Source organism: Triturus cristatus, chromosome 1_2 (assembly GCF_964204655.1).
Source record: "Triturus cristatus chromosome 1_2, aTriCri1.1, whole genome shotgun sequence".
Classification (NCBI taxonomy): Eukaryota; Metazoa; Chordata; class Amphibia; order Caudata; family Salamandridae; genus Triturus; species Triturus cristatus.
In genome coordinates, this window is record NC_140580.1 from 705548524 (window position 1) to 705566907 (window position 18384).

General features: G+C 46.4%; 1 protein-coding gene across 6 annotated transcripts in view; it reads left to right on the forward strand.

The window, feature by feature from the left end:
• The window catches only part of ATP13A2 (ATPase cation transporting 13A2), a 650312-nt gene that overhangs the window by 433739 nt on the left and 198189 nt on the right, over positions 1-18384 (forward strand). For all 6 annotated transcript variants that reach the window (XM_085608574.1, XM_085608571.1, XM_085608572.1 and 3 more), the window contains one exon: positions 17082-17159. In XM_085608574.1, the coding sequence (XP_085464700.1) occupies positions 17082-17159 (78 nt within the window). The remainder of the gene's footprint in view (positions 1-17081; positions 17160-18384) is intronic.

The window sequence follows — 18384 nt, forward strand, 5'->3', positions numbered from 1 at the left end:
TTAGCCGGCTTCTTACTCCTTCCTCTTCTTGTGTTTGTGCCTACCCTAGAGCATGCCTTCTATGCATACTTTTGATTTGATGATTTTCATCCTTCTGTTGTTCACATTGGGGGTACTACTTTTTCTATTTCTTGCAACACTCTATTGGAGTGCATGTGTTTTCTTGCTCTTTCCCTCGTGTGGTACTTCACCTCCCAAATACCCATTGCCCCAAGTGCTCCATGTTGTTCTCTTCCACCCCCAGCTTGTCTATTGCTTGCTCCCTTCAGGTCCATCTCATCTGTTTCTCCCCACTACTGCCCAATTTATCTGTTCCTCACCTTCCCACTAGCAGCTCATCTGTTTCTTCACCTCCTCCCCCAGCTCCCCTGTTGCTCCAGCCTTCTGCCCCTGCTCACCTGTTGTTCCCCCTCCCGTCCCAGCTCACCTGTTCTCCAATCATCTCGACCCAGCTCCCACTTACTCCCCCCTGACCCACCCCGACTCCCACCTTGAAAACCCCCAACCCACCCTGGCTCCCTGCTTGCTCCCCTGTTGCTACCTCCACCCACCCCAGCTCCCCCTTGCTCCTCCCCACCCACGCCAGCCACCCCAGTTCTCCCTTGCTCCTCCCCCACCCACCTAGGATCCTCCCTTGCTCCCCCTCACCCAACCCTGCTCCCTCCACCCAACCCCTCTCCCCCTTTGCTCCTCCCCACCCACCCAGCTCAACCCCGCTCCCCCCCTGTTCCCCACTTGCTCCTCCCACCCAGCTCCCCCACTCCCACCTTGCACCCCCACCCCATTCCCCCACCCAACCTACTCCTCCTTGCTCAGCCCAACCCACCCGGCTCCCCCTTGCACCCACCCACCTCGCTCCCTCCCTTGCTTCCCCAGCTCCCCCCTTGCTCATGGCTCCCCCTTGCATGCCGCCCACCCACCCTGGCTCCACATTGCATCCCTCTTCCTCTCCCCAACCACCCTGCTCCCCCCCTGCAATGCTACCCCACCCACCCCTACTCTTCCCTTTGCCCCTCACCCACCTCGGCTCCCCCTTGCACCCTCACCCACCCCTGTTCCTCGCCTTACATACCCCACCCACCCCTGCTCCACTCCCTTGCCCCCCACCCACCCCTGCTCCCCGCCTCGCTATGGGCTCCCCCACCCATCCATGTTCCCCGCCTTGCTCCCCTCACCCACACTGGCGCCACACTCGTGCTCATCGGCTCCCCTTTACTCTCCCACCCGACCCCAGCTCCCTGCCTTGCTCCCCCACCCTGGCTCCCCTCTGGTCCCCCACATCGGCTCCCCCCTTGCTCCATGGCTCCCCGCTTGCTCCCCCACCCACTCCGGCTTCCCCCCCTTGCTACAGGCTCCCCCACCCACCCACCTTGGCTCCCCCGTTGATCCAACACCCACCCGCCCTGGCTCCCACCTTGCTCACCCACCCACCCCAGCTCTCCCTTGCTCCCTCCCGGCTCCCCACTTGCTCACAGCTCGCCCTTGCTCCCCCCACCCACCCAGGCGCCCTCACGCTTCCCCCACCCACCCCGTATCCCCCCTTGTTCAAGCTCCTCACTTGCTCCCACCACAGCTCCTCCCCTGTTCCCAAAGCCCACCCTGGGTCCCCCCTTGCTCAAGCTCCCCCCTTGCTCCCACCCCAGCTCCTCCCTTGCTCCCCCCACCCACCCCAGCTCCCCCCTTGCTTGGCTCCCCCCCCTGCTCCCCCACCCACCTTGGCTCCCCCCTTTTTCCCCCACCCCGGCTCCTCCCCTTGCTCCCCCACCCAGGCTCCCTCCTTGCTCCCCCACCCACCCCGGCTCTCCCCCTGGCTCCCCTCTTGCTCCTCCCACCCACCCGGCTCCACCTTGCTCTTCCCCTGCCCACCCTGGCTCCTCCCTTGCTCAGGCTTCCCTCTATCCTTCACCCACCCTGGCTCCCCCACCCACCCTCCCCTCTTGCTCCCCCACCCACCCCAGATCCCCCTTGTTCCCCTGGCTCCCCCTTGCTCTCCTCTCCTCCCTCTGCTCCCCCACCCACCCCATCTCCCCCCTTACTCCCTCCACCCCCAGGCCCCCCCTTGCTCCCGCCACCCATGCTCCCCTCTTGGTTCACCACCACCCACCCAGGCTCCCCCCTTGATCCACCCCACCCACCACGGTTCCCCCCCTTGATCCACTCCACCCAACCCTTGCTCTGCCCACCCACCCCTACTCCCCTCCTTGCTAACCCCAGCTCCCCGCTTGCTCCCCAAACCCTGACTCCCCGCTTGCTCCCCAGCCTCCCAAGGCCTCCCGCTTGCTCCCCACCCACCCCGGCTCCCCGCTTGCTCAGGCTCCCCTCCTGCGACCCCCAACTGCCCCAGCTCACTTGTTGCACCCTCCTCACTCCAAAGATCCCCTCTTGCTCCCCCGCCCGCCCCTGCTGTCCTGTTGCTCTGTCCCGTCTGCCCCAGTTCACCTGTTGCTCAGCCCCGCCTACCCCAGCTCATCTTTTGCTACCCCCTCCCGCCCCACCTCAACTGTTACTCCCCATGCCCGCCCCAGCTCACCTGTTGCTCCCCCGCCTCTTTTGTTGCTCCCACACCCAGCTCATCTGTTGCTCCCCCACTTCCCGCATCCAGCTCAGCTTTTAGACCCCCTCCCTTTCCCCCGCTCCCCGCTCAATATTGTATTTTGGAATGGAAAATAAAATTAATTAGCATAATGGCTGCCTGGTCTTTTTGTATCAGTGCGTGGTGGTGCATAAAGTCCCATATATCATCACGCTTGTGTACGTGTCATTGTCTAGGTACAACTTGTGGCTTGTGTTTTTACTTTCCTCTACCAATTCGGTTCTTTTTATAGATGAGTTTTTCTTCCGCTCATGGTGTCCTTATCTCGTTGGTCGGCTTGACTGAAACCGTAGGCCATCTGTTTTTAATTGTGTTTAAAATCCACGATTAACTCTTTTGTTTGAGACCTGATAATGTATCCTTTTTTCCCTCTAGTGAGATTTTTCTTCTTAGCCTAGTTCTTACATTTCTTAACCTCTCGGTTGCAGGTTTAAGTTTTTTTTCAAAATTGTATTTTATTTTATTATAAATAATGCATCATCATAAAAGTGAAGTTAGTACCACAAGACATCAGGTGTACGTTTTAGGAGCACAAAAAAGAAAAACACCAATACGCATTTTTCCTCTAAACAAGTACAGCAAACAAACCTAGCACCATCCTACTCAAACCCCCGTATCAGCTGGACGTTAAGAGTAATATAGGGAGGTGGAGTACTGTATTTGAGAGAACAAGAATGAACTCCCTCCCCTAACTTCTCTATTACCCACTGTAACTCGCAGGCAACACAGAAGCTGGGGATTCCAAGATAGTCTAGCTTGGTCTGTATTTTGTTTGTTTTCAATCCCAAATAATTCTATACGCTCTGGTTGCATAAAGACTTTTATGACCTCATTTGAGACTACTCTTAACTTTGCAAGGTGCCTCCATCCCTGCCTCTGAGAATTCCTTCTTAACCCGTTGAAGATCGTGCTTCCAGACTTGGGTTGCTTGGCGTACGTCAGGGGAAATGTTGTTCTGCTACCTCAAAGGGTTAGACCTCTTTTCTTCACAAGCTCGAGGCTCTGTCTTGGAAACCTCTTGTCAACAATAAGGCCTATGCCACTTCCCTTTTTTTCTCTGCCTCTTATAGGAATGCTGTTATCTCTGTGTAGATCCAATGAAATTTAATGCACGCACGCATGCCTTTGTAAGGAAGAATTTGCCCAGAATACGTCTTATATCATTTATCTTCTTGAATTCCTAGTTCACCCAGCGTTCTTACGTTGGGGGTCCCGGCAGTATTTTAGAGTTCTTAACTTTTGTCCTCAAATGTAATCATGGACTTTATGGCTCGATCTCGGAACTCCTGGTGATCAGACTTGTGTTTTTTGATCCTTGTGTCAAACAAGCTTGCTTTGGTGTTGCCATTTTTAACCTCCTGTTCAACAGTATGAACCTTTTAGTGAGTTTGTCTATGATCCTTCCACAACTGTGATTTTATCAGAAATATAAGTCCTGTAAAATCTTCACTATAACTGTCTCTCCCATGCTGGTAGGTATCCTCTGGTTTGCCCCTCTTGGAAGCCCGCCCCTTTGGAAGATGAGGGTCTGAGCATCATAAAGTCTCTGTTTTGTTTCTGGACATCTGTGAGAAAGTGCCATTTTTCTTGCATGGTATGCCCCCACTTTTTGCTGAATTGCTGAATGTACTTTGACTGAGTGTGCCCTGGACTCCTGCCAATCAGGTGCCCAGGGCCTATGTTCCTTCCCTAAAACACAAAACACAAATTGGCAAATCCTGGCCACATGTCAGCCCCTGGTAAATGGTACCCAGGGCCTTGTGACCAGGGAAGGCCTCTAAGGGCTGCAGCGATCATTGTGCCACCCTTAGAGGCCCTGTACCCTTACACACACACACTGCCCTTGCAGGCTGAGTGTCTGGGTACAAGACAAAACAAAGAGTCGACATGGCACACATCCCTGTGCGCCATGCCCACCACCTACACTGCCATGGCATACATCAGCCACCCCTCTAGCTGGGTACCCTATGCCAATGGTGTGGGCACAGGAGCAGGAGCCCTGTGCCCCTACAGTATCCAGGTCTATTCCTGGGTACTGTAAGTGCAGTGCTGCCATTTAAGAGTATATGGTTCTGGGAGCTTGTCAAACACGAACTCCACAGCACCATAATGGCAACACTGAAGACTGAGAACTTTGATATCAAACTTCTCAGCACATTAAACCCACACTGATGCCAGTGTGGGAATTAATGTACCAAGCACCCCAGAGGGCATCTTAGAGATGCCCCCTGAAACCTAACCTACAATCCACGTCTGTGCTGAGGCTGCCTAGGCAGCCACACAGCAGACATGTTGCTGGACCCCTGGTTAGGAGAGCGCCTGCTCTCCTGGGTCTACAACAATGCACATCCTGGGCGAGGTGCTAAATCTCCTCCCCCAGGATGGGCCGGGGGAAGCTTCAAAGGCATGCCGCCTCTGTGAGCTTCCCCAGGGCACTGCAACCCCCCACTCTGGCGGGAAGCTTGTCCAGAAACCCCAAATAAGGACAGGGGATGTGCCAGCCTGCCAACCCCACCCCTCAGGTGGGGGAGGCGAGGTGAAGCACATCTCCGGGTTCTCGCCATCTTGAAGATGGGAAGCCCTGCCCAATCAGGACTAGGCTACTGCCCCCCTCCCACAGGAGAGAGGCAGGATAGGGGGTGTACCCACCCCAGGACAGGGACCCATTGGTCCCTGCCCTTCACCTACCTGTAACGCGCCTAAATCTAGTATTTAGGGGCACCCTGAACCTTCCCTCCCCAGATTCCAGATTCCAAAATCCAAAGAAGAGCTAGAAGAAAGAAGACCTACCCTGCAGCTGCTAAGAAGAGGAAGACACCAACTGCTTTGGCCCCAGCCCTACTGGCCTGTCGACCCTCGAACCTGCTCCTGCTCCAACCCGGCATCTCTTGTGGCCAGCAACCTCACAAACCCCGGAGGACCTGGCTACCTTTTGACTCTAAACCCCTGGGACTCCCATGAGTAGAGGCTCTACTCAAAACCTACTTCTAATCCCTGGCAGCCGCCCGGAACCGCGAACCCAGCACACTCTGCACCAGCCAAGCCTGGCCTGTGCCGGAGTGAACAAAGACCTCAAGGATGACCCCACGGCGACTGTGACCCCGAGTCCGGCACCCAAGGACCTCCCTCCACACTCCTGAAGAAGCCTGCAAACTCAGAACCAGGTGCCCCCCCAACCGCGATCAACAGAGGGTAATATTTCCCGACACCAAAAGGCACCCAGGCACCCCGCGGCCCCCTGTGCCCAATCCCGGGGTACCTACCTATCCTCCAACTACCCAACTTACCTCTCGAAGTGATGGTGCCACCTGAAGAATTTTCGTCCACGAGCTTGCAGTCTTTTTCTAAACCGGAGATTTCCCATTGAAATAAATTGAGCGCCCGAAGGCTCAAAAGCACCCAGCCGCCCGAGTGGCCCTGGCAGTGCAACCTCTACACCTATCTACTTCCCCACTTGCCCTGAGTAAGTGACCAGGAGCCCAGCTCCCACAGCCGCGTGGCCTGCTAGTCAGCAGCCACCAACCAAGGCCTCCCTACCTCTCGTAGGATAATATTGGGCCTAACTCTCTCTGCACCCGGCCGCCCTTGTGCCGCTGAGGGTGAACCAACTGTACCTACCTGATCCTGGGAGACCCCTGAGTCTATGCCCAGAACCTCAACTCTGCCAGTCGAGTACTTACCTTTAGACCGATAACTCAATTTTCTCCATAGGGTAACATTGACTGGCTTTTCCTGAAATTTCTTCTAAGTGTGGACTTTTCAAAACTTAAAATATTAACCAAAAATTAGCCGAGTAACGAAAACGAAAATACTCACCTGCTCTTAGGTGAGCTCCCAGTGCTGGATCTTGGTGCCCAGCACTGACTCTGAAAAATACTTACAACTGTACTTACCAGTAACCCAATTTTCTCCCATAGGAAATCATTGACTGTTTTTCTGTGAAATTTCTTCTGTCAATTTCTGCAAACTTAAAATATTCTTCAAAAATCGTATAATATCTGAAAACGTAATTACTTACCTGTTTTGGATAAAGGTCCCAGTACTGAGTCTAGGCACCCAGTACTGGATTAGAAAAGTAACGAGAACATACTATACCTGCAACTTGAATTTTCTGCCATAGGGAATCATTGACTGTTTTCTATGAAATATTTTCTGTGTCCACTTTTAAAATAGCAAAATATTGTCTAAAAATCATCACAGTAACTAAGTCGACTTTTATCACTTGATTCCAAGTATTGACCCAGGACTGAATCTAGGATCCAGTCCTGGAATTCCAAAAGTAATCCTAAAAGTAATCTGTGGCAAATAACTTGAAACTTCCATTGAACTCAATGCATTATTGTGTTTAGAATTGTGTTGCCTATTGCAACCACTTGTAACTTTCTACAAAAGTCAATTGCAAATTGCAAAAGTATTTATATAAAGCATCTCATTCTGAGAAAGTATATTTTAATACCTATTGTTGGTTCTAAAATAAAACAAGCATATATTTTTTATATATAAACCATTGGCCGAGAGTTCAGTTATTGAGTGTGTGAGACCATTTGCTGGCTGAGTGTGTGCAACAAATGTTTTACACTGTCCTCTGATACTGCCTTACTGCTCGACCAAGCTACCACTTTCGAGAGTAAGGTTATATCTAACTTTAGCCTCTGCCTAACCTCTGGGGACTGTGTACACACTGTACCTATTTGGGAACAGTATATACAGAGCCACTTTCTCACAACATCTTGTCCTCATTTTCTTGAGGGTGGCATCTTAATTCACAATTGTAATGTGTTTGTAACATTTGGTTACTTGCCAGTCCCAGAGCTGGACTGTGGGGACAAATACTCTGTCAGATGGTACCAGTTCCTGGTCACAATCCTCATCCTGGAAGTCTCACCCATTGAAACCTGCCTGTCCTTTCAGACTTACATTTACTATATTAAAAAACACTTGTCTCATGCTACTGCCACACCACCCCAGTGTACCGCTCCACCATCTTGCTCCGACATCTCTATTGTTAGCCGGTTGAATGGGAGACCTCCCTTGACTACTCGGGGGTTCTGCTACAGCCTGATCGGTTTCATCTCGAAGGAGGTGGTCCATATGCTCCAGGGGGAATCCCTTCCCTTGACAAGATCATGCTGCATTAAGAGGCTTCCCTTAACCTATTGCATGGTTGTGTTTTCAGAGTTCTCTATAGGATAATTAGGGATGCACTCCTTCATCTGTCCCTGTTACGAAATGAAGACACCAACCAACGGTCCATAAAGGCTTCCATCTGCAGCAGTTTGAGGAAGTCTGAGCTCAGAGGCATGTATCACCAGGGAATCCAAAGACCAAGGATGGAGACCAAAGCTTGGCCAGTATGATGTGCACAGTCTCCCCTGAACATGGTGGCCATATTCGACAGTTTTCTCAGGTCTGTGCACCAGAAGAGTCGTGTTTCATGCTGGTGGTATATTTCCATCAGAAAATGGTTGAGATCGGAGTAGAATAATCATCTGTTATGACACAGGCAAGTGCATAATTAATCAGTTCAAAACCATCTGTCTTCATTTCCTTTTCGTTGGTATACATTGATCATCAACCCGATTGGTAAGGTAAGTTGCTTATCTGACATGGACTCGTGCCCAGCACAGATTATTAAACTTGGCTGAGAAGCTTGCTCGGGGTTTGGCTGCAGACAGTGCATGCTTCCACCTTTAATGCATGCCGTGGGAGCACCCTTGGCGTAACAAAGTCAACAGTTCTCCAGAAATGCCAGCAAAGTTTCAAACTTCCTCGGTTAGCAAATTATGAAGCACTGTCAAAGCCAGTGCCTCACTGATGAAAGTCATTTAGGTTTTCAACCATCCCTTGGCACAAAAACGAACTAGGCTTAACCCAGCAGGTTTCATTAGTCTTCCAGAGACCGGTCCCCTACTTTTGGTAAAGTGTGCTTTCAGAAAGTGAAATTATAAGTCCAGCACAGTGATTCTTCATTGCAGAAACTACAAGGCTCAGCATTTCACCTCTACATTTCAATGTCCACCTCCATCCATTGGCTGAGTGTGGATGTCTCTGTAATCTGTAATTCCAAGTGTAGGCATGTGATGCATTCCTAGTAGTTCGTTTAAACAACTGAGCTACACATGAATGTCCTTATGACAGCCAAACCTATTTGTGGCTAGCCATGCATTCTCTGAATGGCTCATACACCATATTGACAGCGTTTTCATTAAATAACCAGTTCTCTGTCGTCAACTGCAGTAGTGTGAAAATCTAGAGCGTTTTTTTTTCACAGGAAGCTTACTATCAAGTGCTAGATAGCATAGGTTGTTGTAACTACATTCTGAGATCATCATCAGTTTTTCGTGGCTTTCTCTAAGATCGCTCTGGTTGAATGGTAAACTTTATCAAGGCTAGATCACGTTTACTTTGTTATATTGGCTCTTGGTTTGCAGTATAACTGTGCTACGAGGCATCCAAAAGATGATGACGTGTGTTATTTTACCCTGAAAAAGCATATCTCTGACTCTCTGCTTGTACCTCTTGCTCATCTCCTTCTGTCTCTCCCATTTTCTCTCTCTCCTCTGTCTCTGTCCCTCTTGACAACATTCCCTGCACATTATACATGCTTCCATCACATATAAAGGGACAGCTTAGGCAGCAGCAGTTTAGGCCTCCTTCACATTGGCCTGGACCCGTTCTCAATTCCTAACAGTTAAGATAGCTTTTCAAACTTGTTTTTTTCAGTCTGGCCTCTGTCCTGAGATTGCAAACATGTTCGCCAATTGTAATTCTTTCTGCTGAGAACTGTCAAAAGTCTGGCCAGAACATTTCGGAAGGAATGACAAGTTTTATTTGCACGCATCCTCAGCAGACTCAGCCTTTTTGATGTCCCTGACTTGATCTGCCAGATTGGTGATAGAAAGTTACACCATCTCTTTGTTAGCAAGTTCGGACTGAAGCAGTACAGAAATATTGGGGTACCTTTATTAGATAAAGCTGAGCCTCCAAAGTAACTATGCCTATTACTCTTAAAATAAAAGACTACTTATCTAACCGGCTAAATGGTACTCCATCATGCTGTCAGTCCTATCCATTCTGCTGATGTCACATTGCATATGCCGATGAAGCTAATACGGCTCAATGGTGTCACATCCGGCAGCTCAAACATAAGTGTCACTGGTAGCACATCCAAGAGGTCAAGGATAACTATCCGCATGGTGCTACATCGCAGCCCACCCAGCCTCTGCCTGAAGGTTAATTCATCACAGACCCACTCATTACACCCCTTTGAGTTTGCATGCCACACATACCAACCCTTATTTATTCATCAGTTCAATATTCCTACAAGCTTCATACAGTTTATTGCATAGTATTTTTTTCATTATTTGGCCTCCAGTTTGTATACAAAACCCTACATTTTCCATGATAATCACATCATACAAAGAGACATAGGTTAAAAAATGCTCTTAACAGACCAACTACTGTGTGTCCACTGAGCAATCCTCCCAAAACCCACTCTGCTCCTTATCAGTCGCCCCACTGTGTGCCCCTCCACCCCACACTGTATGGAGAAGTAGACCACCCACTCCGTCTGCTGTTTTGATGGCTCAATGGTCTCTGAATTGTTGTGTATGTTGCATGCCTTATACTCTTTCCTTGACAGGTATGTCCTGTCCCGGCACTCTGTTTGTTTGGTTTCAACTCTTGAGAGTGCCGGCTTTGCGTAGCTTTTTTATGCAGTCCTTGAGCCCCTCAAAATGGTTGTCGCTCCTCTCTCCCACAACTCCTCAGCCCGCCCCCGCCTCGCTGGACATTCCCAGCTCTATGAACACTATTTCCACTATTTCGGTATGCTTGGTTCTCTGAAGTAATGGTCAGTCTTCCCGCGAAACCCTAAAACCATCTATGGACTCTGTCCTGTCGGAGCCCCCGTGATCCTCTTAGTTTAGAGCCAGTTTGTGTATTCGGTTTCATCCTGCTGCGCATATCCAACCCAGTGGTCTTGTTGGTGTCTACCAATCCCCTAACTCTCTCTTAACTCTGTGGAATGCTGCAATAAGAGCCCGCGCTCTGAAATATTCTCATATAGTTTAGTTGACTTTATTTAGCGTTCATGAACAATACAGTAATATCTTAAGTGTGGAAGAATATTTGGATGAGAAAACATCAGCAACAATAAAGAATTTCCATCAAGCATTTGGGTAACTGAGCGTCACTGGCAATGCCAAGGCTTTTTCAGGTTTAGTTTGTTCATTTTCAGTGGGGACAGTTACATCTAAGTCACCTGTGGGACCCTCTTTTTTTTTATCATTTGATGTTTGCAAGGTAGGTTTTTCTTTTAAGAGAAATAGTTTTTATTGCAACTTAAACAATCCCCATCTGTACAGCAGTACTACAAGCAACCGGTATATCCGTTTGTTAAGCATTATGACAATCCAGGCATCCTGTACTGTGTTCTGACCAGCATCATACAGCAGAATACATCTTTTCCTTTAATCCTAATCACAGCCGTCCTGCAGAGAACATCCGGTTAGGGGATGTAATCTGTGTGTAGGAGATGTCAAGTGTCATCTTTCTTGGAGTTGGGCGAGAAATTATCTGAGTTGTCATTTGTGCCTGGGTTACGAAGAATGCAGCGGTGCTCATATGTCACAAGGCTTGTACTTAGCGGGTAAAGTGGAGGCATAGAGCTCTGCAAAGTAGGGCCCGCGTATGCCGCAGGCCTCCTAGGCCGTGTCATCACGGTCAAGCCCATGGCATAGGGAGGCAGCCCTCCACAGCACGGTCAGATCAGCAACTTCCCTACAGCGCTGGGAGGCAGCAAGTGTCTTTTGTCAAGCTGAATTGTAGATGTGAAAAGGATGCGGCTGGATATTTTGAATTTAGGTCCCCGAGTGTCGTGATCATGCAGCCATCTTGGATTGCGGCAGGCCACGAATCTCATCTGTGGGACCTTCTGAGGATGCCACCTTGTTCCTAAACTTCAAATCTAATCGCAGAGCTCTCCTTTTCTCAGTTCACCTCCTCCCATCCCAAATCACTGCCCTTACCGCTGCCCTCTAGCACCAGATGTATTCCTCGAACTTCTTGTAATTTTCTTTATCAGCTGTTCACTTTTAAACAACCTGAATGTTGGTGCTCTGTCATAATCAGTTGTCTGTGATGCAAAATCGTCACACTATATTCTTTGTGCATTTTTATGAAAATCTCCTCCTTGTACCTCATTACAACTATTCAGTCACCCAAAATAAATAAAATAGTTCATCCAGTGCTAATTTCATTTTCCCAGTCCAGGGTACTTAAAAAAAAAAAACAATCCAATCAATCAATCAATCAATCTATCTATCTATCTATCTATCTATCTATCTATCTATCTATCTATCTATCTATCTATCTATCTATCTATCTATCTATCTATCTATCTATCTATCTATCTATCTATCTATCTATCTATCTATCTATCTATCTATCTATCTATCTATCTATCTATCTCTCTATCTCTCTATCTCTCTATCTCTCTATCTCTCTATCTCTCTATCTCTCTATCTCTCTATCTCTCTGCCTCACACTCCAGCACTCAGTTTGCCCCGATGCATTATAATAAATGCAGTGCATGCTAACACTTACTTCGGTGTCCGGTTTTAGTTTTTCACCCTTGTTGGTGCAGCCAGTGCTGTCTACCTCTAGGCACGTGTTTTCAGTATAATTGTCCTTCTTCAATAGAGAGCAACACTTTTTGGGGGGAGGTGAAGCAGTGTGCTCCCACCCCGTCCTGTTTGAAAAGGCTCCCTTGAGCTGACGAGCTTGTGGAGATGCACCTGTCAGCTTGTGATGGGTGCTGAGACCTGAAAGGATTGTGGCAGCCTGCTCGGCAACCCCAGATTAAATGTGTTTTTATCTCTACTGATGACGGATGAAACACGTGTCTAGAGATTTACAGCACTAACATGCACCAACTCTGGTGGAATGCTCCAGTAAATACTCAAGTAAGCATGTACCATGAACTGCATTTACCATAATGCTAAGGGGCGAACTGTGCTGGGAGGTGAAGCAGTATGCTCCCACCCCTTTCTGTTAAAAAAAAATATATATATATACAATTGTCATTTTTGAGACTCTTGCACATTTCAGCTACAGATGGCATTATCCTTCACTGCACCATGTATCCATTTGCTTTAATGATCTAAATGTTTCAGAACTTTTACAAACCTCTTAGGGAGAACACACCTCAAACTTTCTCAGATGTATGCACCTCCATGTACCTTCTCGAGGCAGGGAGATTAATGATCAACAGGGCTCGGAATGTGAGAACCCTGTGGCGTGTCAAACCAGCTGTTTGAAAGGCAGGATTTGTTAATTTATACTCTTTTTTTAAGAACACCTTATGATGAGACTAAAAAAGAAGTTAAACCATTTTTATTTCCTTCATTCGCTGCTTATATGCAGTGTGAGTAGCGCTAACACCTCTAAAACAAGCTCTATTTTGATATTGTTAACAAAGCTAAAATAGAACATTTAACATGGTAAACCTTACTACCTCAGCCCTGCTTGAAGTCTCCTTATTCCGGAAGATACTAATATTGAGCCTGAATAAGTGCAAAACCTGATGGTATTCTAGCAAATGTGGAAATCCATATGCAACTTTCTTGGGAAAGGATCTTTAACTTGTCTGTAGAAATCTGTGCAGCTCCTGGCGCAAGGCAAATGAACCTTTTGAAGATCCATCACATTCCACTGTACACCAGAGAATGACAAGGCAAGACATGCGTACGTTTAAAAAAAATATAGCATTTCAGGAGCACATTCATTTTTGATTGCACTTAACTTAGTCCAGACACATCAATTAAATGTTTGCCTTCTTTCCAAATCTGACTCTTTCATGAGCCTGCCCCATTTTAATGCCATTGCAGTGGTACATCTGCTTAGGTTCCAATTGAAAATGTAATTTCTCAAAATCACTTTTCTTGGCTGCCCTAGAAATAGGAATTAGCGCTGTAGATATGATGATTGGAAAAAGAATCGAATTGCTCCCCCTTTGTCAATGTTACCATGGCGAGCTTGCGAGATAGCATCAGAATAAACATGTCCCTAGTAAATGACAAAGTTTATAGTCCTTTGTAACATAACATGTGTATTTGTAAAGCGCATGTTCACCCAAGGCTATCTTGGCGCTGAATAACATGTTTATTGTTACCCAACTCAATGGTACTTCAGAAGGATGAAAGGCTGAGTGAACCCGCCAGGATTTGAACCTGTGACCATGAGGTCGAGCATAGGCCCCTACAGTGGATGCATTAGTCCTCTAATCCACCAGACCCGTCTACATGTACAATTTCTGATGTTTAATCTGTGTGTAATAAACAAAGATTCCGAGGTTAAATTAAAGGAGTGGATTGACAGCACTCCAGAATATTTGTACAGTAAAAACGTTCACATTGGCTCTGTTGTGAATTGGCTTTTTTTCTGTGTTTGGTCATTCCTTCCATTTTGAATTTTTAAATATAATTCTTGGGTTTCCATCCATTTTTGTACTGCAGAACATTAACCATCTGTTTGGACTCTTGTTACCTTCCATTATAGAGAGGGGCATGGTCAAATAGTCTTCCCTGGACTGTATTAAGTGTGTCAAAGGTTTGTGGCGGTAGCATTTCCTGTAATGATTGATGGGTCTGCAGGGACTCATATATTTTGACTTTTAAAATTTATATGCACAAGTGTCAATTTTCTTTTGGGCTGTTCCTGTAGGATGCTGTCTGGCTTAGAGTTCCGGTCTAGGCACAGCGCTTAACAGATTGACTGTGCAGATGAAGCACATTTGTGTCCTCTAGCGTCTTTCTTGGCAGATTAATGTTCATGAATCTTCGTATTGTTGTCTGTGGTTTTTCTCAATTAAATCAGCTACGATAGAGCTGTGGTTATCTTAAAAACAGTTTTTTTTCTTTCTTTTGTAATTGGGAGTGTTCGGTCCGCCCTGCCCATTCTGTACCCTTGTTTCTCTCATTTTCAGTTCCTTTGTTCTTGTGTATATATTCCTTATTTCTGAATCTGACTGTCTTCCTAGCTCCACACATTAGTCCCATACTCCTTGCTACCTCAGTGTTAGTATGTTCCTAGCACTGTTCATGGGAAGGCTATGGGCGAAGACCTTTCCTGGCTACTCATCCTAATGACTTTGTTTGCCTCTGAAGCCCATCATTGGAGAATGAGTGGGGCGAGAAAGGACTGTTGGTTTAGACTCTCATTGCCATTTTAGGCACCCTAGCGTTATGAGATGATGGTAATGTATGGTTTTGATGGAGATAACCTACCAGAGATACTGTGGGACAAACCTTTACATGTACAAAGGGCAACCAAGTAGCCCATTCGGTGCTTGAGTATCCACATACAAAAATCTATGAGTTGCTCCCAAAGGAATTACCTACACACTTAATTAGATCCAGTTTTGGAATGAATCCTTCAAAGAAAGGTGGAAGACATTCAGACCTTAATAGTGCAATTAAAGTAGACTTGATCAAACATCATTTGGAAGTAGAAGAATGCAGGCGTGCATATAAAAATGTTTAATTGTTATCCATGTTATTTCAGTGTTTTAAACGTAAGGAGATCTGTTGTAGCACATGCGGGTATATGTATTGCAATAGAGCGGAATTTCAAGGTCCAGTATTTGTGTACATATATGTGCTAATCCACTCTTGTGTGATGTAGTGTCTATAACAGTTACCCATCAGTTTACTTGCGTTGTTGGTAATTTGCCACGTAATTTTTTGCGTCTTGAAGCAAATGAATAAGCGAGACCATCCTCAGGACTAAATGCTTATAGGCAAAATGGGCAACACCAGTTTAAACGAGTCAATGGTGACCAAATATATCCAAGACTCAAAAGTGCGTAATGTACATATCCACAAGCATCGATATGGCCGAATCAATCAGTACAAAATATTGGCCGCAGCAGCCACACCAGAATCTAAGCACAAGATGCTGGTCGCTACATAATGCAAGAGTGAATTACCACATATATAAACTTCAATCTACCTTACGTTTTTATATGTATGTCTGTGTTGTTCACTTTCTAATTGATGTGTGATCAAGTCTACATTCATTGCACTATTTGCGTGTGGTATTATTCCGCCTTTCTTTGAAGGATTCATTCTAAAACTGAATATACTTATGTGTATAAACAGCTCCTTGTGAGCAACTCTTTGTTTCTTTGATTGATGTTATGTTAGTTCTTTGTAGAGCGCGCTTATACCAAGCAGTTTCATGGCGCTAAGAACGGGATGCGGCAGTAGTGTAGTGACAGACGCTTACTCGTATGCCTGAGAAAACAGAAGGGTTTTAAGGAGTGTTCTAAATCGGGTGTATGAGGTTACTGATCTGAACTCTGTGGGAAGGGAGTTCCAGAATTGAGGGGCCAGGAGTGAGAATCTAAGACCACTGTGTTTTGTCCGCTTGGATGGGGGGGATAGTGAGCAGGTTCAAGTAAACCTTGGCAATTGGTGATCATACGTAAGCTTGGTCTAGGCTGCCTGCATTTTTAGCCGAATCTTAGTCTGCTGGATTGTAAGCTGTTGTGGGACCAAGTTTTCTAAATCTGATTATATTTGTGGAATGGGTTAGAAATGTAATTGAACTAATTAATTCACAATAATGTAAGTTAATGCTTCACTTCATCTTTCATGGCTTACGTTACTATGGCGATTAGAAAGATGAGTCCAAAACACTGCAACACAGTGCCGAGAGAAGTGGGAAAGAAAAACCATTAGGTTTTAAAAAGAACCCCACCATCCAACCTAGTTGGTGACATGCTTCATCTTTGGGTTCCCACTTGGGCTGCCAAATGAAACCGGCAGCCCAGGTGGGAACCCAATGAAGAAGCATGCCACCAACTAAGTTGGTGGGTGGGGGTTCTTTTTAAAACCTAATGGTTTTTCTTTCCCACTTCTCTCGGCACTGTGTTGCAGTGTTTTGGATTCCCCTGTTGGATCCGTCCCTTTTGTTGTCTGATTATTTATCTGGGGATAAGAACGTACCCCTCCATTCCTCGCTCTCTTTGTTTTTTCCGATTGCAAAGATTCAGCATAAATTCTCTAGCACATACCCATAATTCGAATGGAAGTGAACACAGTAAGGTGGGCACAGATACAAACTGAATTGTATATTGCAAATGAAATACAACATTGTCATGACTGATGTGCAGCAAGAATTCTACCCAGGGTGCAAGGAATTAAAATTAATATGCCAAATACACGTTAACTCACAACAAAGTTAGTCCTGTACCTCAATATTATCATAATATATTGATTTGTATGACCTAATTAAAGCATTCTTTGTGATTCAGTGCTAGCTGTAATAGAAGTTCTAGCACAGCTGCTTGCTGCAACAGTCTCATAGAATAACAGTGAATCTTGTGAATTAGCATACACGAATAACACAAGGAGGCATGAGCATCCCATACGCATCAGGGCTTTGAATGAAATGGACTCTGTTACTCTGCTCTGTCTCTTCACAGTGTGTTGGACGAAGAATGGACTTGCGCTGATCTCCATCAGTGCCGGGCCGGGCTCGACCAGCAAGAGCGCAGTGCCAAGTAAGTACTTTAAAGCTTCAACACCCTTAACTGAGATTAAGCCTGTGTCAGTGGCATTAGATGGTTGGGGGTTGGTGGATTGCACAGCAGAAGGATGCAGTACTATGTCTGTATATTGAGGTATATTGAGTCTGAGTCAGGGGCTAGATTGCAAAACCTGTGCAGTAACACAATCTTGGAAATTCTTTAAGGTATAAAACCCCCCTTGGCTTTGTAGCGCTTATGATCCTGCAGTGACGTCTTTAGATGTGTGGGCAGCAGACAAACACCGATGACCACCAGGGTAATGTCTGAGTCTTTATATGGGAATGGCAGTGGCACCCCTGTGCCGACGTTACTTTAAAGAATACAGACCCTCAGAATTGCTAGCTCACCGAGACATTTTCATTGATTATTACATCTAGTTGTGAGCGATCTGTTGACTTATCCTTCAGTGTGCATCTAAAGTGACTTGCAAACCACAAGAAGCAACTTGTGTTCGAATATGACCTGTTTTTATTTCAAGTTCACAGTTGTAAGTTAGGATACGAAACACTGAAACATGTTACTCTTTTCTATCTTCTATAATGCCCGTTTGGAATCTAGAAATCTGTTAAGTCGCAGGTTTCTTGGTTTATAGTTTTTTGTGATTTTACTCCAAACTCAACTGCAGGGTCTCCAACCCACTGAGTTGCACAGCCTTGCAAACAGCCGCAGACAAATAGGAAAGGGCCCAGACTGACCCAATTCCATTGAATAAATCATTTATTGATTTCTATCTCACATGCCCTATTAACTGATTATAATTAAACAAGCTGTTATAAGATCTGACAATGGTGATGGGTTAAGGGAACGCCTTCAAGCTTTCCCATAGGATTACATTTACCCCAGGGCTCATCATTGAAGTCCAACCTAAACTGCAAGTACTTTAACAACCACTGATTATCTGTGGTATGTAGCCGCCATACTTCAACAGCTTGCAAATACAGTCCCATTCTTCTTCGAAGTAATTGTTACAACTGAACCCTGAGTTTGTGAGTTGTCTGTCATGCCGTGTTTTATTTTCCAACCCCTACCACTAAACAGAGTATACCTTGACTGCTTGACTTAGCAACCACTAGTGGTTGTATGTGCCTAATGGGAGCGCACAGTACTGATCGCCCTGGGGCACCATTCGGAAATTACCTTCTATAGATACTTCTCAGTAACCACTGATTACCTCGTGAACTGCAAGAATCTTTGCCCC